Source organism: Mobula birostris, chromosome 14 (assembly GCF_030028105.1).
Source record: "Mobula birostris isolate sMobBir1 chromosome 14, sMobBir1.hap1, whole genome shotgun sequence".
NCBI classification, from domain to species: Eukaryota; Metazoa; Chordata; class Chondrichthyes; order Myliobatiformes; family Myliobatidae; genus Mobula; species Mobula birostris.
In genome coordinates, this window is record NC_092383.1 from 6,866,826 (window position 1) to 6,892,617 (window position 25,792).

The window sequence follows — 25,792 nt, forward strand, 5'->3', positions numbered from 1 at the left end:
GTGTGGTATTGGAGCACAAGTTGGCAAGACAGGCCTGCAACTCCTACCACCATTGCTCCCACTCATGAGAGGAAACAGTAAACTTTTATTTAAAGAACAGTTGTTGGGTCTCCAGTTGATATTTATGAAAGCTCTGGACTGTCCTATCCAAAAACAAGACTGGTCCAAAAGCGGGTGGTGACTCAATATCTGAATGGTTGGAATGAGCCAGATGTGCAGGTATTGGTTTCAAACCCACTCCTGGGACAGACAAATTGGATTATGAGCTGCTGTTAGCACACAGAGTAAAAGGAAATGGAGTCTTTGCAAGGACATATTGTGCAGTGATTTTTGGCCTCAGACACTTGTGTAGAAATTGGAGCGCAAGCTACAGGAAAAGCTGCCGTAGGAAAGCAGCATTCATTATCAGAGATCCCCTTCACCCAGGCCACGCTCTTTTCTCTCTGTTGCCATCAGGTAGAAGGTACAAGTGCCTCAGGACCACCAAGTTCAAGAACAGTTACTACCCCTCAGCCATCTGGCCCTTAAACAGAGGGGTTAACTGCACTCACTTGTCCATCCGTTGAGATGGTCCCACAACCAATGATCTCACTTTAAGGACCCTATCTTGTTGTTATTTCATGTTCTTGTTACTTATTGCTATTTATTTATATTTGCATTTGCAAAGTTTATTGTCTTCTGCTCTCTAGTTGATCCTTCGTTGATTCTGTTATAGTTACTATTCTGTCAGTTTGCTGAGTATGCCCGCAAGGAAATGAATCTCGGGGTTGTATATGGTGATATGTATGTACTCTGGTAATAAAATTTACTTTGTACTTTGAGGGAAGAGGAAAGCAGCATAAATAATCCTACCCTCTGCTCCCTCTCTCCTTGCTATCTCTGTTCCTCCTCTCCTCATTATAGGAAGGATGTGGAGGCTTTAGTGAGGGTGCAAGAAGATTTCCTAGAATCCTGCCTGGATTAGTGAGCGTGTCTTGTGAGGATAGAGTGAACAAGCTAGGTCTTTTCTCTTTGGACAAAGGCGGATGAGAGATGGCTTGATAGAGGTGTACAAGATGATAAGAGGGATAGATCAGGTTGACAGCCAGTGGTATTTTCCCAGGGTGGAAATGGCTAATACAACAGGACATAATTGTTAAGGTGTTTGGAGGTAACTATGGAGGGGAGGGGGTATGTTTTCTCTATCACAGAGAGTGGTGAGTGTGTGGCTTGCACTGCCAGGCTGGTGGTAGAGATATTAAGGGACATTTATGAAACTCTTAGATAGGCAATTGGGTGGAGGAAAGATGGAGGGCTACACAGAGGGAAAGGATTGAACTTGGAGTAGATTAAAGTGTTGTCACAACATCATGGGCTGAAGGATACATACTGTGCTGTGCTGTTCTATGTTCTTTCTTGTTCACACTTGAACTTGCTCTTCTTTTTTGTCTGCCTTGACTAAAGCTCTTTTGCCTGCTCACTGGTTTGCTACCCGTACTCACACTCTGCATTCTTTCCATCTTAAATTCCTTCCTTGTTCCCTCCTTCCTTTCACAAACCACTGACTGCCTTTTTGCCTTGGATCTCCTTGTAGCATCCTGTTTATTCCTAGTCTCTTGGCTAGTTTTGTGTGCGGACTCGTGGGTGGGGGGGGCGGTGTCTGCCTGGGGGGAGGTTGCACTGTTGCTCGGTAACAGAGGAACTCAGCGCTGGGGTGAGGGGCATAGAGTAAGCTCTCTGTGGAGCTCGGAGTCCCAACTGGAGTGTGACAGGACCTGAATTGGCGTTGGGTTCGGGTTTTAGACACTTGGGCATGGGCTGATTTGGGGACATCCTGGCTTTCTGTAAATTTTCATGTGTTTTGGTCTGTTTACTTGTAGCAATAGATTCACAATGCTGGAGGAACTCAGCAGGTCAGGCAGCACCCATGGAAGGGAATGAGCAGTGGACATTTCAGGCCGAGACCCTTCATCAGGATGGTCTGAAGCATCAACTGTTCACTCCCCTCCAGAGGTGCTACCTGACCTATTGAGTTCCTCCAGCATTTTGTGTGTGTTACACTGGATTTCCAGCATCTGCAGAATCTCTTGTTTCTTACTTGTAGCATTTCTGAGCAAACTAAAGCACCTCAAGTCAGGCAGCATCTATGGAGGGAAATGGGTGGTTGATGTTTCGGATCAAAACTCTTCATCCGGACTGAAAAACGGGTGGGCGGGGGAATGGCCAGCAGATAAAACAAAGAAGTGAAGGGAAGGAGTAGATTCTGTCCAGATGAAGGGCCTCAATCTGAAACATCAACTGTCCATTTCCCTCCACAGATGCTGCCTGACCTGATGTGTTTCCCCAGTGCCTTTTCACCAGTGTGTTGCCTAGATCATAACTAATGAGACTTGAACTTCAGCTCAATTCTTCCAAACTTTGAGACAATCCAAGTGCATGACTGAACCTTTTAGTTAGGCAGCGATTTTGATCACATTTGATCATTATCATGACCTGTACTTGCCTGCCAGAGGGTGGATGAAACAGCGATTCAGTTTCTTTGAGAATGCTGATTGCTCTCTGCTAGCCCTGTTGGCATAGTCACCAGCTCTGTTATTCACTGTTTGTAGAAATGCACGTCTCTGGGGACACAGATCCATAATTCCAGGGTCTAAAGAGAGCTTTTGGCATATTGGTTTTCATGAATCAAAGTATTGAGTACAGGAGTTGGGGTGTTATTTTGAAGTTGTACAAGACATTAGAGAGGTCTAATTTGGAGGATTGTGTTAAGTTCTTGACACCTACCTACAGTAAAGATGTCACTAAGTGTTGAGAAAATTTACAAGGATGTTGTTAGAAATTGAGGACCTGAGGTGCAGGGAAAAGTTCAATGGGTTAAGACTTTATTTCCTGGAGCATAGGTAAATGAGGGGAGATTATGGAGCATCCGGAGGACCCAACAGGGTCACTGGGAGAACGTACAAACTCCTAACAGACACTGGCGGGAGTTGAACCCAGTAACTGCTACACTGATATGCTGTGGAGGAAAATGGACAATTTTGGATCAAGACACTTAATGGATTGAAAGATCGAGGGAAGATGTCCAGTTTGAAGGGCTGGCAAGCAATGAGTGATATGTCAGCTTCAAGTGGCGCTGGTGATTCTCAGCGACTTCTGGCTTGTGGCTAACTAAACAAGGAAAACACTTGGTTCATCATTTTTTCTGGCAAACGATCATGGCAAGCAGTGGCCTGTAACTTCCCTTTGGACCTGGAGGAAATTTGATGCAGCAGAGCTGAGGCGAGGCAGCAGGCCCACCATCAGGAGCAAGGAAGACCCAGCTTCGATCGATTTAAATGCCGGGCCGAAGCAAGGTGGTGGGCGTCCACGCCCCCAGAGTGTATTGAATCAACTGAACTGGACGTTTGGATGATGATTTGGACACCAGGCCAGATTGAAAAGGTCAAAATGTCGGACCCCAAGGTGAGAGACAGCCCACTGCTCCACTCTGGCCTGAACTAAGGGTCTGTGGACAAACTCTCTTAATGGACTTCAGTTCAAAGTGCTCTTTGTTTGCATGATTTGTTTTTTCTCTCTGCACAATGGGTGTTTGACGGTCTTTTTTTAAAAATTTTTTTTGGGTTTCTTGTTTTGTGGCTGCCTGTAAGCAGATAAATCTGAAGGTCGTATAATGTATGCATACTTTTAACATTGAAGGAGAGGAAAGTATAAATAGCAACAGAATTAGCCTGATCTCGCTGAATCCCTCCAGCATCTTGTTTGCAGTCTCCACAGGCACAAGAGAAGTCACAAAGGGCTGAAAATGATAGCAGAGGGAAGTGGAGTTATAGAATCAAAGGAGGGAGAAAGTGACCGGTTGAGGAGATGTGGAGTCAAGGTAGCTGAGCGGGACGGTGGGTTTGTAATTAATGTCGGTGGATAATCGGTCTCCTGAGATGCGTGAACTTTATGTAACTGATCTGATCCCCTGTGAAGCACCCTGCATGGGTATTTGTTTGTAGCCTTGTTACTAAGTGCCGGTTGTCTCATGTGTGAATGAAACTTGTTGTGTCACAGTAGCTTGCATGTAGCCCACGCAAACATTCCGACTAAAGCTTGGCTGTGTTCCTGGATTCTGCAATCTGATTAAATGTCGTGTGGTCACAGCAGGAATAATATTTCTTTGAGCTAATTTGGAGCTCCTTATTTTAAAGTGCTTCCACCGGGCAGGAAGTACAGGAGCCTTAGGTCCCACACCACCAGGTTCAGGAACAGTTATTACCCCTCAACCATCAGGTCCCACACCACCAGGTTCAGGAACAGTTATTACCCCTCAACCATCAGGTCCCACACCACCAGGTTCAGGAACAGTTATTACCCCTCAACCATCAGGTCCCACACCACCAGGTTCAGGAACAGTTATTACCCCACAACCATCAGGTCCCACACCACCAGGTTCAGGAACAGTTATTACCCCACAACCATCAGGTCCCACACCACCAGGTTCAGGAACAGTTATTACCCTACAACCATCAGGTCCCACACCACCAGGTTCAGGAACAGTTATTACCCCTCGACCATCAGGTTCCTGAACCGGCGTAGGTAACTTCACTCACCTCAACATCGAACTGATTCCACAACTATAGACTCACTTCTACAACCCATGTTCTCAGTATTGTTTACTTTTTTATTTGCACTATTTGCTGCCTTTTGTACGTTGGTTGTTTGTCAGTCTTTATGTATAATTTTTCATAAATTCCATTGTATATCTTGCAAGTGGCTGCAAGAAACTGAATCTTGGGGTAGCATGTGGTGACATTGATAATAAACTTACTTTGGCTTCTGGAACGTATCCCTCTGCGATTAGTCTGCTGCTTAGCCTTCACATTAACACCACCTTTCCCAGTGACACGCCACGCATCTTTCATGGGGACACGGGGGACTGCAGATTCTGGAACCTGGAGCAATGAGCAATCTTCCGAAGGAACTCGGCTCCTCGTAGAGTCATACAGCAGGGCAGCATGTATACTGGTTCTTCAGCCCAACAAGACCACATTGACCACATTTTCCACCTTGTTAGCCCCAATTTCCTGAGTTCCTCCCTTACCCTTCCAAACCTCTGTCCTCTGCGTACCTGTCCAAATTTCTTAGCTGATGGGTCTGTACTCTCTGGAGTTCAGAAGAATGAGGGGGGAGAGGGGATCTCATTGAAACTATCCAGTATTGAAAGGCCTAGATAAGAGTGGACATGGAGAGGATGTTTCCTGTAGTAGGGGGAGTCTAGGACCAGAGGCCACAGCCTCAGAATAGAGGAACATCCATTTGGAACAGAGATGCGAAGGAATTTCTTTCGCCAGAGGGTGGTGAAACTGTGGAATTCGTTGCCATGGATGGCTGTGGAGGTCAAGTAGTTGGCTATATTGAAAGTGGAGGTTGATAGGTTCTTGGTTAGTTAAAGATGGTGAGTTACAGGGAGAAGGCAGGAGAATGAGGTTGGCAGGGATAATAAATCAGCTATGATGGAATGGTGGAGCAGACTCAATGGGCCTAGTGGGCTAATTCTGCTCCTATGCCTTATAATCTTATGATCCTACAATACCTGATTCAACCACTTCTTCTGACAGTTCATTCCATTTACTCATCGCCCTCTGCATGATAAAATTGCCCCCAGGTCCCTTTTAAATCTTTTCCTTCTCATCAGGCAGCTCTATGGGAATGAGGGGAGGAATTGTCGACATTTCAGGTCTGATGCAGGGTTTCGACCTGAAACGCTGACAGCTGACAACGTTCGTTGCTGTGTCGAGACTGCCAGCTGGCAGTTTTCCATTGCCTCTTGGCAGTGGCATTGCCCACAGATGAGATCCCCCCCTCTGTAAACCTTGAGAATAACCTCCTTGGATCTGGCCTGGCAAAGCTATTGCCTGTGACCCAACTTTCTTCAAGTTGTGCCTTAATTATCGGCATTCCGATGCATGTTTTGAAATTCCAGCAAGTTTCAAGATTGTTTATTGTCATTCTTTGGTGCGTGAGTGTAAAAGACAACAAAATGATTGTACCTCTGCAGGTGATGCAGCATAAAAACATGATTAAAAACAATAAATATAAGACATAAAATTAGCTTTTGTACATAGACTTGATTGTACGTATATAAGGTGATGCTAGAGGGAGGAGGGGCACATTGGACAGTATAGAGGGAGGAGGGTCACATTGGACAGTATAGGGGGTGGGGGATCACATTGGACAGTATAGAGGGAGGAGGGTCACATTGGACAGTATAGAGGGAGGAGGGGGACATTGGACAGTATAGAGGGAGGAGGGTCACATTGGACAGTATAGAGGGAGGAGGGGGACATTGGACAGTATAGAGGGAGGAGGGTCACATTGGACAGTATAGAGGGAGGGGGGATCACATTGGACAGTATAGAGGGAGGAGGGTCACATTGGACAGTATAGAGGGAGGAGGGTCACATTGGACAGTATAGAGGGAGGGGGGTCACATTGGACAGTATAGAGGGAGGAGGGTCACGTTGGACAGTATAGAGGGAGGGGGGGATCACATTGGACAGTTTAGAGGGGGAGGGTCACATTGGACAGTATAGAGGGAGGAGGGTCACATTGGACAGTATAGAGGGAGGGGGGTCACATTGGACAGTATAGAGGGAGGGGGGGATCACATTGGACAGTATAGAGGGAGGGGGGGATCACATTGGACAGTATAGAGGGAGGAGGGTCACATTGGGCAGTATAGAGGGAGGGGGGTCACATTGGACAGTATAGAGGGAGGGGGTTCACATTGGACAGTATAGAGGGAGGAGGGTCACATTGGACAGTATAGAGGGAGGGGGTTCACATTGGACAGTATAGAGGGAGGAGGGTCACATTGGACAGTATAGAGGGAGTGGGTTCACATTGGACAGTGTGGGGGAGGAGGGTCACATTGGACAGTATGGGGGGGTCAGATTGGACAGTATAAAGGGAGGAGGGGCACATTGGACAGTATGGGGGGGAGGGTCACTGTGTAGAGGGAGAAGGGATACACAGTGAAATCCATTGTTTTGCCAACTACCAACAAATTCCAAGGATTGTGCTGGGGCACTCTGCAAATGTTGCCATGCTTCTGGCATCTATATTGGATGCCCACAACTCACTGACCATAACCCGTATGTCTTGGGAATGTGGGAGGAAATCCACATGATCACGGGGAGAGCGTGCAAGCTCCTTACAGGCAGTGGCAGGAATTGAACCTCGGTTCCTGGCACTGTAAACCGTTTTGCTACCCACTACACTACCATGCTGCCCGCATTGCAATGGAATGCCCCTCATTTTAACAGAAGCAAAATTCCCAGTTAAAATGTGAGTTGGATAAGTGCTGGAGTATTCCAGAGAGCTTTTCCGATCTTCAAACATAACTGAATGCTGGTTAGTGTCTCACTCTGGAACACCATTGTTTCTGAATCTTTCTTCGCGGGCGGGACGTCCTGCTCCAGGTTCTAATGACGTGCACTTACCTTGTAGGTCTCTCGATGGAAGGCTTCAGGTTTCCCATCGGAAAGGCCTGCCCCATGTCATCTACTGTCGCCTCTGGCGTTGGCCGGATCTTCACAGCCACCACGAGCTCCGAGCCATGGAGATGTGTGAATTCGCCTTTCATATGAAGAAGGACGAGGTCTGTGTGAACCCTTACCACTACCAAAGGGTGGAGACCCCGGGTAAGTGCGCCAACCGAAGCAGCACACACAAACGTGCGGAGAGCGAGTGGCTGGGAAACCAGCTCTGACCAATCCACCGGCCTCTGTCTCTCTGACTTGCCCCTGAAACCTCCAGGAAACCTGATGCCAGTGCCAGTGTGGTCCCACACCAGGTCTGACTGCACAAGATACCTCTTCAATCCGAAACTATCAGACCTGGTGTCAGATCCCTTGTTTGATTTGGGATTCCAGGCCTGTGGGTTAGAATTTAAAAAGAAAGGCAATTATTTTGCTTTGGTTTAGCTTTATTTCTAAGTGGGTAGTGGTTTTAAAAACCTTCCTAAATTTCATTTCTCAGACGCAGTTATTAGATACCTCAGCCAGTCAAATTCATTTAAAAATATTTTTAAAAAAGTACTTCACAGCTTTGTGAAGAGATGCGGCTTGGCCGTCGGAAGCTGGGACCATGGGGATGAGGCCCTGCATTTCCTGAGACACGATCAGTGTCCGAACCTTGTTGGACTGGTTCTGGCTGCAGAGTGTCAGTAGGGTTGATTTTCAAATCAAGCAAAAGTTGGACAGGACCAGGGTAACCAATCTGTTGGGCAGCTGGAGCCAGAGGAGGTTCATGAGTATTATACTTGGAATGAAAGTTGGTGCATGAGGTTCTGGGGTGGAGATACGTCTCTACCAAAGGAGATGTAAGGAGCTCCTTCCCTCCACTAGTCTGCAGGTCGCCCTTGGACAAGGTGCAACACCTGCTTAGCCTCCCAACACCCTGATCAGGTCACATGAAGCCATGGGAACAGGTGGTGGATGGTCGAATGAGCAGCTGGTGCACCAGTCCTGGTTATGCGACCACTGACACCAGGCAGACAATCTCCAAAGAGTATTGATAATGGCTGGGGTCACCCGTCATGTAAAGACACTGCCCAGAAGAAGTCAATGGCAGAACTCTTCTGTAGAAAAATTTGCCAAGAACAGTCATGGTCATAGAATGACCATGATCACCTATGTCATATGACATAGCACACAATGATAATGATGACAGATGAGGAACATTTGATGGCTCTGGGCCTATACTCGCTGGAATTTAGAAGAATGAGGGGTTTCTTATTTTCAATATCAAATATTGGAAGACCTAGTGGACATGGAGAGGATGTTTCCTATGGTCAGGGAGTCTAAGACCAGAGGGCATAGCCTCAGAATACAAGGAAGTCCCTTCAGAATAGAGATGAGGAGGAGTTTCTTTAGCCAGAGGATGGTGAATCTGTCGAATTTATTGCCATAAGCAGCTGTAGAGGCCAAGTCATTGGATATATTCAAAGTGGAGGTTTATTGGTTCTTGATTAGTAAGGGTGTCAAAGAATACAGGGAGAAGGCAAGAGAATGAGGTTGAGAGGGATAATAAATCAGCCATGATGGGATGGCAGAACAGACTCGATGGGCCGAATTGCCTCTGCTCCTATGTCCTATGGTCTATTGAGCAAACAGCACGGGTGCATTGCTGCTACCGGGAGTGAAAAGGTGGACGTATGAGGAGTCTGTGATGGCTCTGAGCCTGTACTCTCAGCAGTTCAGAACGACTAGCCTCCCTAGGTAGTTCTCTTTCTTATCCTCTAAGGTCTGATCGCTCCCACCCTCCATTGTTGTTAGAAAATCAGATAAGCCGGCATCTGATTATTCCCCAAGTTCCAGTGGTTCGGCAGCTGGTCACTTGTCAGTCCTGAATGCGAGCTGAGAGCCCAGAGTACAAGTGGGCTGTGCTGTGGGTTGGAGCCAGAGCTGGGGGTCGGGAACGTCAGGAGATTTGAGCTGCTGACCATTGGGATTTCCTGATAATCGGATGCCGGAACATCAGAGGCCTATTTTATTTTATTTGGAGATACCGCACGGTAACAGGTCCTTCCGGCTCAGCGAGCCTGTGCCGGCCGTTTACACCCACGACCAATTAACCTATGAACCCTTGCGTGTTTGGAATGTGGGAGGAAAACCAAGCACCCAGAGGAAACCCATGTGGTGAATGAGAGAGTGTGCAAGTTTCTCCCAGACAGTGGCGGGAATTGAACCACGATCATTGGCGCTGCGATCGTGTTACGGAAGCGTGGCGCCATCATCTTCAAGCATAGTCATTGGTAACACGGGTAAGTGTAGCAGCCGGGCCTGCAAGGGTTCTGCAAGCAGTGAAGCGGGGGAGTGCTGATTTGCTTTTGTTGGTGAACCTGGGGGCAGAATCTTAATCTGTCTTGTGGAAAATGTCAAAAGGCTCAGTTTAATTCTTCGCTCAGTGGGAGTATTGCTGTCTGTGTAGCCCTACTTAGCAGCCCTGGTCAAGTTCATATTATTGAAATTCTGGCCAAGAGCACAAGCCCAAAATGTTGTGACTCGGGTGAGAATGACATTACCCTGACAAATGGCACTGCCTGGAGTACTGGAAAATCCAGGTGGGGGGGAGAAAAAGGAACTTTAAAATGGAGGACTAATTCCACTCTATTCTTTGTGTGTTTAAAACAGTTTTACCTCCTGTTCTCGTGCCAAGACACACAGAGATGCCTGCTGAACTCCCGCCTCTGGAAGACTACACACACTCCATCCCAGAGAACACAAATTTCCCAGCAGGCATTGAACCACAGAGCAACTACATACCAGGTAGTCAACAGAGCATTCTGGGAAATCATCTATCCTGCTATTTGTAAAGCTGGAGGTGAAACGTATTCCACTGGGGAAAAATTAAATGTATATACAGTATTGTGCAAAGGTCTTGGGTACCCCAGATTTTTTTATATGGTTTCTGATGGTATGGGCTCCAGAGAGGCTGATCTCAACAACATCGAGTCTCTCTGGGATTACCTGGAGAGACAGAAACAAGCGAGACAGCCAAACTCTGCAGAACTGTGGCAAGTTCTCCAAAATGCTTAGAACAACCTACCAGCCGATTTTCTTATAAAACTGCAGGATAGCAATCTTAGGAGAATTGATGCAGTTTTGAAAGGGAAAGAGTGATTGCCACAAATAATGATTTGATTTAGAATTTTACTGTTCACTGCTCTTTATAGTAACCTTTTTGATAATTAGAAAATTTAATTTCATGATTTTTTGAAAGCATCTTGGCTTTACAGAATTATTTTACGAAGACTTTTGCACTGTATTGTAGATGGAAGAGAGGAACTGTTCCTACTTTTCAGCAGAGTTTGAAAGAGGCTTCTTCAGCCCTTTACCCTATCCACCTATCACCTGGCAGCTTCCTGCTTCATCCCCTTCCCTCACTCGCATACCTCCCCCTCACCTGGGTTCATCTATCACCTGCCAGCTTGTACTCCTTCCCCTCCCCCACCACCTTCTTCCCCTCCCCCACCACCTTCTTCCCCTCCCCCACCACCACCACCTTCCCCTCCCCTACCACCTTCTTCCCTCCCTTTCCAGTCCTGTTGAAGGGTTTCAGCCCGAAATGTTGCCACCATAGATTTCCATAGATGCCACCCGACCTGCTGAATTCCTCCAGCATTTTGTGTGCGTTACTTTGAAAGGGGTTATCAGATTGTTAACACATCAGCTGTTGTGTACTCTTGCAATCAGCTTGTTGTGAGAGTTGGATCCTGCTGATTTTTGCGATCCAGTGGTTCGGGAGTCTACAATGAGGCATAAAAGCTGTGACTTCTAGATGCTTATCGAGTGTTACTAGAGCAGAGGACAGACAAGGGAAAGAAGAGAAAACAATAAAAAGTTGTGGTCATTTTATACAAACATCTAGCTCCAACTAAAAAGATAACGACATTCCACAGATAAAATTAGCTAATAAAAGGGCCAGATTCAAGTGGCGTGATACCCTCTACAGAAAACAAAGAGGATTCTACAAAGATACAAAAGCAAAAGCAGTCATACCACAATTACTGGAAAATTCACTGAACGATTACATATATATAGGTGATTCTATAAAAATGTAAGTAAGCATAGGAAAGTTAAACTACGGGAAATATAACAATTCTGCAGATTATAGATGGTAATATTTATTACATCAAAACATGTCATTTGTATTAACAGTTTAGAAATTTAATACAAAGAACGTGGAAGGTTGAGGGCCTATTTGATAGAGATATACAAATTATGTGGGGTATAGATAAGGGAACACTCACAACACGCTGGAGGAACTCAGCAGGTCAGGCAGCATCCGTGGAAATGATCAGTCGACGTTTCGGGCCGGAACCCTTTGTCAGGATTGAAGAGGGAAGGGGCAGAGGCCCTATAAAGAAGGTGGGGGAGGGTGGGAAGGAGAAGGCTGGTAGGTTCCAGGTGAAAAACCAGTAAGGGGAAAGATAAAGGGGTGGGTGGGGAAGCAGGGAGGGGATAGGCAGGAAAGGTGAAGAAGGAATAGGGGAAAACACAATGGGTAGTAGAAGGAGGTTGAACCATGAGGGAGGTGATAGGCAGCTGGGGGAGGGGGCAGAGTGACATAGGGATAGGGGAAGGGAGGGGGAGGGATTTACCGGAAGTTGGAGAATTCTGTGTTCATACCAAGGGGCTGGAGACTACCTAGACGGTATATGAGGTGTTGCTCGTCCAACCTGAGGCTTTTTTCCACTGAGGCTGAGTGAGACTAGAACTAGAAGTCATGGGTTAAAGGTGAAAAGTTTCAGAGGGTGGTGAGAGTGTGGAATGAGCTGCCAGTACGTGTGGTGCATGTGGGTTCAATTTCAACGTTTAAGAACAGTTTGGATAAGTGCATGGATGGGAGGGGTACGGAGGGCTATGGTCCGGGCACAGATCGATGGGACTAGGCGCTTTGAATGGTTCAGCACGGACTAGATGGGCTGAAGGGCCTGTTTCTGTGCTGTAGTTTTCTCTGACTCTAACCAACACAACTTAAGTATTGTTGCTAGGGCAGCCCACAAATGCCGTCACTCATTCTGACATCAGCATAGCATGCCCATGACGTTCAGCAGAACGACAGCAACAAAACAAGCCCCTTTCCTCCCTCCCAACCACCTGCCGGTGTGCAAACACAATCACCTCGACCCACCGACTTCCTCCAGCAGATAGTTTGCTCCCCCAGGTAAATGATGGGTGTCACGACTGATAAACTCTCAAGTACTCAGTAACTCTCACTTTGTCACATGGTGTGAGCAGAATTATCTGCAGCTTAATGTGAAAAAGACTAAGGAGCTGGTGGTAGACCTGAGGAGAGCTAAGGTACCGGTGACCCCTGTTTCCATCCAGGGGGTCAGTGTGGACATGGTGGAGGATTACAAATACCTGGGGATAGGAATTGACAATAAACTGGACTGGTCAAAGAACACTGAGGCTGCCTACAAGAAGGGTCAGAACCGTCTCTATTTCCTGAGGAGACTGAGGTCCTTTAACATCTGCTGGACGATGCTGAGGATGTTCTACGAGTCTGTGGTGGCCAGTGCTATCATGTTTACTGTTGTGTGCTGGGGCAGCAGGCTGAGGGTAGCAGACACCAACAGAATCAACAAACTCACTCGTAAGGCCAGTGATGTTGTGGGGATGGAACTGGACTCTCTGACGGTGGTGTCTGAAAAGAGGATGCTGTCCAAGTTGCATGTCATCTTGGACAATGTCTCCCATCCACTACATAATGTACTGGTTGGGCACAGGAGTACATTCAGCCAGAGGCTCATTCCACCGAGATGCAGCACAGAGCATCATAGGAAGTCATTCCTGCCTGTGGCCATCAAACTTTACAACCCCTCCCTTGGAGGGTCAGACACCCTGAGCCAATAGGCTGGTCCTGGACTTATTTCCGGGCATAATTTACATATTACTATTTAACTATTTACGGTTTTATTACTATATTATTTATGGTGCAACTGTAACAAAAACCAATTTTCCCCCGGGATCAATAAAGTATGACTATGATTACTAACACTCACAGAAATTGACTTGTGGAGTAATATTAAACTGTACTTTTGCTGGAGGTAGAATGATGGAACTGTAACTTGTAATATCAGCACAGAGCTGAAACTAATTAGATAACAATAGGACATCCAGGGCGAGACAGTCCCATTTGGGCCAATGTTACTCTACCCTTGGCCTTCTCTCCTGGACACCCCAAAATAGAAGGAAATGTAGGCCAATCAGGACCTTTGGTGTGTATCAACGCATTCACTAATATAAAATCTTTTTCTTTTTTCTCCTTCCTAGAGACCCCGCCACCGGGCTACATCAGTGAAGATGGGGAGACTAGTGACCACCAGATGACCCATAGCATGGACACCGGTAACTTGCAGGCAGAGGCTTGTGCAAACCTCAGCGAGCGACTTAAAGACAGAGTAGCCTAACCCTGACAGTCTTGAGGTGTACAAGATGATAAGGCGTAGAGTGGCGAGTCGGAGCCTTTTTCCTAAGGCAAAAATTGCTAAAACAAAGAAACAAAGGGGGCATAACTTTAAGGTGATTGGAGGAAACTGTGGGGAGTGGGGGTGGTGTCAGAGGTAAATTTCTTATACAGAGAGTGGTGGGTGCGTGGAGTGCCCTGCTGGGGCAGCAGCAGATACGTTAGGGGTATTTAAGAAACTATTAAATAGGCACATGGATGTGCCTATGACTCCTTTGAGGGGGATAAATAGAGTTGACGTGGATAGGCTTTTTCCATTGATAGTGGGGGAGATTCAAACAAGAGGACATGAGTTGAGAGTTAAAGGGCAAAAGTTTAGGGGTAACATGAGGGGGAACTTCTTTACTCAGAGAGTGGTAGCTGTGTGGAACGAGCTTCCAGCAGAAGTGGTTGAGGCAGGTTCGATGTTGTTGTTTAAAGTTAAATTGGATAGCTATATGGACAGGAAAGGAATGGAGGGTTATGGGCTGAGTGCAGGTCGGTGGGACTAGGTGAGAGTAAGAGTTTGGCATGGACTAGAAGGGCCGAGATGGCCTGTTTCCGTGCTGTAATTGTTATATGGTTATAATTCAATCTAGTTCTCTGTTGATCGTTATTTGCATTTAATAATTATGAACTTAATAATGAATTAGGTGAAATATGTTGTAAATTGCCTCTCAACCATTGTTTCTCTGTCTCTTTCTCAGGGTCTGTGGCTGACCTGTCTCCAAACCCCTTGTCACCAACACACAGTAACCTGGGTGAGTACAGCCGAACCAGGAGTGTCATGAGCAAAGGTTGACATTTTCCTTGTTTGATGTAGCAAATGATTTTACTTGTTGGGGACTGCCCCAAGTCAATATCAAAGGGTTATGAAAACTAATAAGGCAGGGAATGAATAAACCAAGAAATGGTTCCTGGATTGAAAGGTTTGTCATGTGAGGCTCTCGGCCTGTACTCACTGGAATTCAGAGAATGAGGTGGGACCTCACTGAAACCTGTTGAAGTGGGTGTGGAGGGGATGTTTCCTATAGTGGAGGGGGGAGTCTAAGACCAGAGGACACAGCCTCAGAATAGAGGGGTGTCGTTTTTAGAATGGAGATGAAGAGGAATTTCTTTAGTCAGAGGGTGGTGAATCTGTGGTATTCGTTGCCACGGGCAGCTGTGGAGGCCAAGTCATTGGGTACATTTTAAGGCAGACATTGATAGGTTCTTGATTGGCCAGGGCATGAAGGGATACAGCGAGATGGCATGAGATTGGGGCTGAGAGGGAAATGGATCAGCCATGATGAAATGACGGAGCAGACTCGATGGGCCAACTGGCCTAACTCTGCTCCTGTATGTTATGGAATTGCGAACATCAACGCCTTGAGGGGGATGCTAGCTAAACACGTGGGATTGAGGCATTGAACGGAGCTTAAACATCAATGGAGACCACTTGGGGTGAATGGCCCGTTCACCCGGCAACGAAGTAGAGCTTTTCTTTGACTTCGATATGGAAGGTGGATCCCATTCTTTATCTGTTAACGCAGGTGAGCGTGAGGTTTCTCACTGCACGTTTGTTCATTTGTCTCCCGGCAATTACATCGGGACACTCAGCCTGACGCCACTTCATTCTAGTATTCCTCTTCGTGAAAGAGTGGCTAGATCGTTGAAGAAGAACGTTGGACCTGTGGTGTGACAGTGTTTGGGGAAGGTGGATTGATGAACTCGGTGACTCAGTTTCAATCTTGCCGCCTGTGTGGTTTGGATGTTCTCCTCGTGACCGCATGGGCTTCCGCCAGGTGCTCTGGTTTGCCACAACATCCCAAAAATGTGCAGGTTGGTGGGCTGATTGGCCAGTGCAGATTGCTCCTAGTGTGCAGTTGAGTGGTAAAATATGAGAGAAGTTCAGAGAAACATCGGGAGAATAAAATGGGCTGGGGGAATGATTATTGTAGAACTTGGGTGCTTGATAGTTGGCACAAACCAACAGTCCCTGTCTCTCTGCCCCTCTGTCTCGGTTCATGTAAATCTGAGATGAATGGATTTTTTAGATTAGGGGAAATCAGAGGGTATGTACAAAGTACAAGGCCAACTTTGATCTTATTGACGGAGAAAATCAAAATCTTTTAGTTTTTGTCTCTTAGTTCCATGTTCTAACAATCAGCTGGCAGGTACACCCCGTATTTAATGTTGTTCTGGATCTTGGGACAGGAATGAGGTTAAAACAGGCTTCGACCCCAGTCAGCAGGAATCTACCAGTTACCACTAGTACTGCCCCCCCCCCCCCCCCAAGGAAAGTACCTATTCTACAGCGCCAATATTGTGTAAAATAAAAAGAAAATCTTTCGGAAATGTTTAGCAGGTCAAGTAGCACATATGGAGAGAGAATGTGAGCTCTCCATCAGTACTGGGAAAGCAAGTTGCAGGGAGGGCTACTTCTTGCTCCTCCCAGTTTGGATAAACCTGTGGAGGGTCAGACACCCTGAGCCAATAGGCTGGTCCTGGACTTATTTTCCATCTGGCATAGTTTGCATTTTGTTGTTTGATTGTTTGTGGTTTTTGTATTGCTATATTTATGCGCTATTCTTGGTTGGAGCGGCTGTAACGAAACCCAATTTCCCTCGGGATCAGTAAAGTATATCTATCTATCTATAAGTGGTGCTTGACCTGAATCTTCAGCTGTTTCTCTGTCTACAGATGCTGCACGACTTGCTGAACGCTTCCAACAAACTCTCTTACAGGTTGCCTGTACTTGCCATTCTTTCTCTTGATTTCCATTTGCTGTTTGAAATCTTGCTGACACAAGCTAGTTGTTGTGTTTGCTACATTAAAAAAAGTGACTATACTTAACAGCGCAATAGACTGGCGCCCTATCCGAGGGGGGGGTGGGGGGGGTGGGGAGTCTCGGAGACTCTGACTCTCAGTCGCTTCGCGCCACAGAAACCGGCATAAGCACCATCCTGATGGGCCACAATGCTCGGGACAGACTTTAATACTTAACAGCATTTCATTGAGTTTTCATTTGGGCTTACCTGAGATTGATACATTGCCACATGGATATTGAAACAGTGAAGTGTGTTGTTTGTGTCGACAACTAACACAGCCTAAGGATTTGTTGGTGGCAGACCGCAAGAGTCGCCATGCTTCAGGCACCAATATAGTACGCCCACAACTCACTAACCCTAACCCGTACGACTTTGGAACGCATGAGGAAACCCACACGGTCTCACAGAGAAAACGTGTAAGGTATTCTGCTAACAGTTACGCTACCATGCTTCCCCAATGGAAAGTCACCAGGAAATATAAATCTTTTTGTCTCAGTTTCCTCTAAACTTCCTTCATTTTTTTCCTTTCTCTCTGCTGCTGCTTTGTCCTTTCTCTTCTCCCTGCTTTACCTTGTAAGTAGCTGATTCAACAGAGGCTGAGATAAAAAAATCTGTATAATTTCTTACTTTTTGAAAGTGCTACTTACAGTACTGTGCAAAAGTCTTCGACACACATATGCATGAGCTAGGGTGCCAAAGACTTTTGTCCAGTACTATATTTATCAGTGTGGGTGGAGCAGAGAGCGAGTTTGTAAATCTAGCGGGAGCAAAGGATGTTGGGAATGGTGAGGGCGGAGTGCTGCGGGAGGGTGTGGGTCAGATGGCGGAGGAAGAATGCCAAGGGCGGGGAGGGTGGGGTGGGTGCAGATGCACTCAGTTCTGAGACACCAGGCAAGGTCATTTGATTCCATTCATTTGGTTTATTGATCATTACTGAATGTCCCTTGGCGCCTCCCTCTCCCTTCCCCTTTTCCTGACCACGATTCCCCTCTCCCTGCCCCCTTCCCACTCTCTGTCCACAACAGAGACCCATAATCATGTTTATCATCACTCACATAGGACATGATTTGTTTTTTTTTGTGGCAGCAGTACAGTGCAATAGGTAAAATTACTACAGTACTGTGCAGGATTCTTAGGCACCCTAGCTGTATACTGTATGTGTGTCTAAAATGTTGCACAGTACTGTACATGATCCACTGTTCCTGTGATGCTGCTGTACGTTTTTCGTTGCATTTGTACACTGGATGCTGGCTCCAGTCCCCATTTCACTTGAGTAGGTTAGGGACTAGACAGTGTGATGCTGACTGCCGCTGTTTCTCGAGTGCTCGCAACATCAAGTGATTTCAGCTGCTGGTGGAAGTTCACCCCCCCGTTCACAGTGTTTACGTTGGCAGCTGTCCCACAGTTCAGCTTTGTTTGCCTGGCGTGACTCAGTGCTACTGGAGTACACTGTCCCACAGTGAACAAGGGGCTTGTTGTTTTACATTCTCCCAACAGTGGCTGCTCAGGCAGACTTGGGCAGCTCTGCACATTTCAACAGCTGTTGGCGAAGGCTCCAAGACGCTGAACTGCGGCTTCCAGGAGATGTACAACACTCGGTCTACCTAATCGGCACCTCAGATTCAGATTCCATTTATTTACCTCTCGTACATCGAAACACACAGTCAAGTGCACCGTTTGCTTCACCAGCCCAAGGGTGTGCTCGTGACAGCTAGCAGTTGTCATCATGCTGACAGTGTTCAGCAGAGCAACAGGTAACGGCAGCAACTGGAACGACAGCAAGAGGACAGACCCAGTTGCGCCCTCCCAGCCGATCGCCGAAGTGCGTGCAAATATTCAGTCCAACAACCCCAGGACAAGCGTCTCCAGACAGGGGTCTACAGTGTACCGCACATCCTGTGCCGTCATCGGCGTAAAATCACCACCATCTAAAGTCAAAGTGGACTTTATTGTCAAACGCACAGATGCAATGAAAAGCTTACTTTATTTATTGAGATACTGCACGGAATAGGCCCTTCCGGTCCTTTGACCCGCACCGTCCAGCAAAACCGATTTAACCCTAGCCCAACAATTTCTAAAGCACTTAAAATTAATCTACAACCTAATAAATTAACTGTGCTTTTTGGAATAATTCCTCAAAATATTCATGGTATTTCTGTGTCTGACCAACATGTTATTGCATTTGTTACATTGATAGCTAGGAGGGCCATTTTGTTGAAGTGGAAGGATACATCAGCTCCCACTTTGTCACAATGGTTCTCTCAAGTGATGCTATGTCTTAGTTTGGAGAAAATTAGAAGTCGAACCTTTGAATCTTTATTTGATTTTGAGAAAAGATGGGGCTCATTTGCTCGTTATTATCATTTGAGCTAATTGATAGATTTTTTCCACAATCTAATTGTAAATTTTTTGGTATGTTTTCTTGCTGGCGGTTTGATGTTTATTTTTAGAAGCTTTTTGTATGATGCATGGCTCCTGGGTTGTACACCTAATGGGTTCTTTTTATTTTCTCACTTTTTCTGCTTAGTAGGTTTTTTTTGTTATCACAGATTTTTTTTTCAATCTTTAAGATAATGTCTTTTTTGAGACATTGTAACTGTTGTTACTTCAATGTACTCATGTTATTTCTTTTGTATAGTATAACAATAAAAAGATTTGAAAAGAAGGAACCCTAGCCTAATCACGGGACAATCTACAGTGACTAATTAGCCTACAAACCGTTATGTCTTTGGACTGTGGGAGGAAACCGGAGCACTTGGAGGAAATCCATGCGGTCACGGAGGGAACTTGCTCCCCGGTGTACTGTTGCCGAACAGTTTCTAATTAGCGTCAGACGCGTGTACTTGTGCGGCCGTTAGAACATACAAATTCCGTAGAGACAGCGATGGGAATTGAACCCCGATCTTACAGCTGGTAGCTGTAAGTGATGCGCTAGCCATTACGTTACTGCGGCTGCCAGTAAGATCAGTAGTTGTTCCAAATTATCAACTGAATTGGAATTCCACAGCTCCCGTGGTGGGATTTGAACTCAGAACTCTGGATTGTTAGCCAGGCCTCCGGACTGTCAGTCCAGTGACTTGCTCGCAATGCCTACAGGTGCTCATTCAGTCTCAATCTTGAGTGCACTGGTTGGCACGGCGTCCTTGGCTTCTTAGACGGAGAATTCCAGGAGCACCGCAGCACTGCGGTGGTTAGCTCAGGGCGATGGAGTTCAGGGTTCAATTCTGGCATCCTCTGTAAGGAGTCTCTGTGCAACCTCTCCATGGGTTTTCTGCGGGTGCTCTGGTTTCCTACCACAAAGACGTACTGGATAGGTTAATGGGTCATTGCAATTTGCCCCGTGATTAGTTCAGGGGAAAATTTGGGGTTGCTGGGGCAGCAAGGCTGGAAGGGCCAGTTGGGCCTCTTCCACGCTGTCTGAGAAACTAAGCAAAACAATAAGGTTTTAAGGGTACATTTAATGTCAGAGAAATGTATACAGTATACATCCTGAAATGCTTTTTCTTCGCAACCATCCACAAAAACAGAGGACTGCCCGCAAAGAATGAATGACAGTTAAATGTTAGAACACCAAGTCCCCCCAGCTTCCCACTCTCCCATGCATAAGCAGCAGCAAAGCAATGATCCCCTCCTCACCCCACCAGCAAAAAAAGCATCGGCACCCACAACCGTGCAAAAAAAGCAACAGCAAACACTTGCAGTACTCCAAAGACTACTCGTTCACCCGGTATTCGACATACCACAGGCTCTGATACTCCTGCCGGGACACCGACCTTCGATCCGCCCGTCTCCAGAGCCACGAGATCCCAGGCCTCCTAAGGAGAGCTAAGGTCTTAGGCCACATCCGTGGCATGTCAGATAACGGCCAGTTGTGAAACCCCGTTCCCGCAAAGAACCGAAGTCAGCATGTAACTCCAGGTCAGGAACCCTGAAAGGGAAAAATAAAGTTATTATAGATGGAAGTAGAGCTGTTTCTGAAGATGCAAGCAAAGGATTCACCGTTTAGTGCCATCATAACTAAGCTCTGCCCTCTTCTCCCCTCTCCGCCCCTCTTCAATAAAAATAAATAAATAAAATGTTTTCACCAAGCATTGTCAATCTTGGTGAAGCACCCAGGTACAGGTGTTGCTTGGGATGTACACTGAGACTGAAAGGCTGAATTATGGAAGAACACCATGAAAATTCAGGGCCACAAATGTTGAAAATGGATCCCCATTTCATCCTAAAGCACAGGGTAATATTCATTGAGGTTTCCAGTGAAGCTTAAATGTTGGTGAATGAGTTAAAGATAAGGATTAGCTTTCTGATGAAGAACTCTTATCATGGACAGTCTGAAGTCCGGCTGCAGAAGGAGGAGGGTTAGGCGAGGGTCTAGTTACTCCATCCCATAAAACCCCAGAACTACAGAAACGCCAACAGGAGCTCCAGAGATTCCGTCCCTGGGAGATGGAGGATCTTTGAAGTTGGGCTACACCTGGGGACAACTCGAAAGGCTGACCCAGGACAGAGGACTCTGGTGAGCTGCTATCGGCGGCCTTTGCCCCAGTAGGGGCGATGGGCTTAAGTGCGTTTCCGGCGAGGAGCCCTGAAGAAGGGTCTCGGCCTGAAGCATTGACTGTTCATTTCTCTCCATTGATGCCGCCTGACCTGCTGAGTTCCTTCAGCATTTTATGCGTGTGCCGAAAGATTAGCTTTATTTGTCGCGTGTACATCGAAACAGTGAGATGCTTTGTTTGTGTCAACAATCAGTTCAGTCTGAGAATATGCTGGGGGCAGCCGCAGGCATTGCCATGCTTCTGGCGTCAACGTAGTATGCCCGCAATTTACCAGCCCCAACCTGCACATCTGAGGAATGTGGGCAGAAACCGGAAGGGGAGCATGTACTGTCTCCTTTCAGACAACGGTGGGAATTGAGCCCCAACCGCTGGCGCTGTGAAGTGTTACACTAGTCACTAGGCTGCCATGATGATAACATGTTAAACTGGATCAGCAAACTTGCGGATGAAACCAATATTGGGGTGTAGTGGACAGTGAGGAACACTATCAAAGCTTGCAGTGGGATTTGTACCAACTGGAAAAATGGGCTGCAAAATGGCAGATGGAATTTAATGCAGACAAGTGGGAGGTGTTGCACTTCGGGAGGACCAACTAGGATAGGTCTTACACGATGAGCGGGAGGGCATTGAGAAGTGCGTAGAACAGAGGTATTGGGAATACAGATTCATAATTCCTTGAAAGTGGCATCACAAGTAGATAGGGTCATAAAGAGAGCTTTTGAAACATTGGTTTATGAAGGCCAATGTATTGAGTGTAGGATGTTAAGTTGAAGTTGTATAAGGCTTTTGTGATGCCTGATTTGGAGTATTGTGTGCAGTTCTGGTCACCTACCTACATGAAAGACGTCAATAAGATTGAAGGAGTGCAGAGAAAATCTTCTAGTATGTTGCTGGGGCTTGAGGACCTGAGTTATAGGGAAAGGTTGAACGGGTTAGGATTTCATTCTCTAGAAATAAATATATACAATTATGAGAAGCATTGATAGGTAAATGCAAACAGGCTTTATCCACTGAGGTCGGGTGAGTCTAGGACCAGAGGTCACGGGTTATGAGTAAAAAGTGAAATGTTTAAAGGGAACATCCGTGTGCAGGTCAGTGGGACTAGGCAGAAAATGGTTCGGCACAGCCAAGAAGGGCCAAAAGGCCTGTTTCTGTGCTGTAGTTTCTGTGGTTTCTATGAGTGGAACTTCTTCACTCAGAGGGTGGTGAGAGTGTGGAATCAGCTGCCTGTGCAAGTGGTGGATGCTGGTTCGATTTCAACTTTTAAGAAAAGTTTGGATAGGTGCATGCATGGAGGGGTATGGAGGGCTGGGTTCCTGGTGCAGGTCGATGGGACTAGGCTGATTGATGATTCAGCACAGACTAGATGGGCTGAAGTGCCTGTTTCTGTGCTGTCGTGTTCTATGACTCTGAGTTTATCAGACTGTATTATCATATTCTGATCATCCTGAGCATTCCAGTGAGGGTTTGCAGAGAGAATGGGTTTGGGAAACATGCCTTCTCCCCAGGAACAAGGTTTCAAATGTTCAGATCTGTATCACAAGCTGCCAGAATTGCTGTTTTGCATCTTTGCTGTTCTACTTGGCTCTGTAAGTCACTCCTGGCCAACTGTCACTCCTTATAATAAAATCTGTCAAGTCGAACATTTACCACATTTGTGGTTGCAATTTACACTCGCAATAAAGCGCCGGCCTAGTTAACCAGCTGTCAAAGCATTGGCACTCTGCCATTTGAAATTGTGTGCCTCTGCTTGCCTTTTAATTCCCCTTCCTTTTTGGGCTACCTTCCGCTTGGTGCTGGTTGTGAACCCTTGCTCTCGAGTTGAGACCATAAGGAGAGCCGGGCTGCTGTTCTGTTCGGATTCCTGGCTGGGGAGAAGCCAAATGTCCCAGACTTGGAGAGACCTGTTCCTCAGGCTTTGGAGAGGGTGCAGAGGAGGTTTATCAGGATCTTGCCTGGATTAGAGGGCATAGGCTATAACGAGAGGTTGGACAAACAGAGGTTGTTTTTTCTGGAGTGTCCGAGGCTGAGGGGAGATCCGATAGAGGTTTATAAGATTATGATTAAGATCAGATAGAGTAGACAGACAGTATCTTTTTCCCAGGGTTGAAATGTCTAATACCAGAGGACATGTAATTAAGACAAGAGGGAGTAATTTTAAAGGAGACGCGAGGGCAAGTTTTTTTAACACACAGAGAGTGGTGGGTGTGTGGAATGTGCTGCTTGGGGTGGTGTAGAGGCAGATACATTAGGGACTTTTAAGAAGCGTTTAGATAGATGCACGAATGTAAGGAAGCTGGAAGGAATTTGACATTATGCAGGCGGAAGAGATTAGTTTAGTTGGTCATTTGATCACTAATTTAATTGGTTCAGCACAACACTGTGGGCCAAAGGGCATGTTCCTATACTGTACTGTTCTGTGCGCTATGATCTAAGCTCACTTATACCTGTTTCTTTCAATCACTTGGGGGATAAAAAAGCTCTCAGACCCACTGTCTCTGACATCAAGGAGGATGCCTGCACCAGATCATTGGGATTACTGGGGTTCTCCTCCAACGTGTTTACATCCGAAAGATCAAGAATCAACTTTATTCACCGTATACATTTCTGTGTACAGTGGATTCTGATTAATTGAATCATCATTTAATCGGGACAGCTACTTATTTGGAACAACTCTTAACGAACAAAAACAAATCGAGGAAAAAAAAACCAAGAGTCCCTTTGTTTGGGACACTACGCCGCTTGATTGGGGTAGGGGATGGTCAGTCACGTGCACTTGTGCTGCCTCTCGACAGTACACCGTGCTTAGAGCAAACAGCTGTGTGTGCTTATGTTATCCATGTGGGCCGACGGACGCCGATTCAAAAAGCAGTGATCTTTGATCATTTTGTTTTGTTAACTTGATTTTAAAATAATTTTTGAGACCCTTGCCATGAAAAAATTTGACACTAGCCAAAAAAATTATGCTACTGAACCAAATTAAAATCCATTTGCTTAACACCGCCCATGGTCAGTTGGCAGAGGTAACGGGTGTGCCGAAATCTACAATTTGATAAATCAAGATAAACTGCAAGGAGAATGGGCATTAACGAGCAGCAAAAGGGAACATCCCAGTAACAAAAGCGTGAAGATAAGGATTCGGATACTGAAGCGATCCTCAATCAATAGTTTTCTGTTGTAACTGGACGAGGTGTGGTGTCAGTGGAGCAATGTTTAAAAAAACAAGTCAGAGGAGATAGCTAAGAAGCTGGGTCATGAAGATGTTAAAGCAACAGATGGCTGGTTGACTCGATGGAAGTAAAGGCATCATATTAAATTCAAGAGAGCACCAGGCGAGAAAGCTGGAAATCTACAAAACTCTCCGACTTGTTTCAACAATTTTGTGCAGATGATATTTACAATGCCAATGAAACAGACCTTTTTTTTAAACTTGCCATGTCAGACGTTTCCCTTTGCTACAACACTATCAGGTTCAAAGAAAGCAATGGATCATATAACTGTTATGTCATTCAAGTATGTCAGGAACTGTTAAAAGAAATTGCTGGTTATTGGGAAAGGCATTAAACCATGATTCTGTAAGGGACTAAGAAAGGATAGTTTATCAATTGAGTCCTATGCCAGCTTACACTCAATGAATCCTCCTTTCAGTAAGCATGAACTAATACACAGTTTTATAATGTGTTCTAATTTGTTCTGTATTTCATTTAAATACACAGTGTTATTTGTTACTCAGTTAAGTGGAAATTTGTTTTCTTTTTAATACCTTTTTAACTTTACTATGAAACCGGATAATTTAGACAGCCGCTTTATTGATCCAAAACATACTGGTCCCAATGTGGCCCAATTAACCAGAATCCACTGCATTGGGAATTTGCTGTGATGTGTCGGTGTAACATCCGCCAAAAACAATACTCAACAATTATATGAATAAAGAATTGTGTTTTTAAAAAAAAGAGTCAGGAAAATGGAGTTGAGAAGAATAATAAATCAGCCATGATGGAATGGCAGAGCAGGCTTGATGGGCCAAATGGCCTAAAATTGCTCCTATGTCTTATGGTCTAAACTACAGACATGGAATAAAATGTGTATACATTACAACACAGAGCATTATAAAATGGGTTTAAAGTGCTTACAGTGCTGCGACTGAGGTAGGAGAAGGGGAGTTGTGATGGCCAACTTGAGTGGTTGATCAGATTGACTGCCTAGGGGGAAGAAATTGATGGCATGGTTTTTGTTCTAATTGTCCTGTAGCTCTATCCAGAAGTGAGTTTTTGGAAAAGAAGTACTGCTTGATGGGCTAGTTGACCAATGTAATTTATTCTAAGTGGTGGAATTTGGGGGTTGAGGTTGAGAGAGATGACGGGAGAATCAGAATGGGATTAGCGTAAATAAGCGCTTGCTGATTGTGGATACAATGGAACAAAGGGCCTATTTCGGTATTGGATG

General features: G+C 45.9%; 1 protein-coding gene across 2 annotated transcripts in view; it reads left to right on the top strand.

Moving 5' to 3' along the window:
* smad3b (SMAD family member 3b) overlaps window positions 1–25,792 on the top strand; it is a 146,388-nt gene that overhangs the window by 83,259 nt on the left and 37,337 nt on the right. For both annotated transcript variants that reach the window (XM_072278028.1, XM_072278029.1), the window contains exons 2-5: window positions 7,474–7,667; window positions 10,161–10,295; window positions 13,809–13,883; window positions 14,688–14,741. In XM_072278028.1, the coding sequence (XP_072134129.1) occupies window positions 7,474–7,667; window positions 10,161–10,295; window positions 13,809–13,883; window positions 14,688–14,741 (458 nt within the window). The remainder of the gene's footprint in view (window positions 1–7,473; window positions 7,668–10,160; window positions 10,296–13,808; window positions 13,884–14,687; window positions 14,742–25,792) is intronic.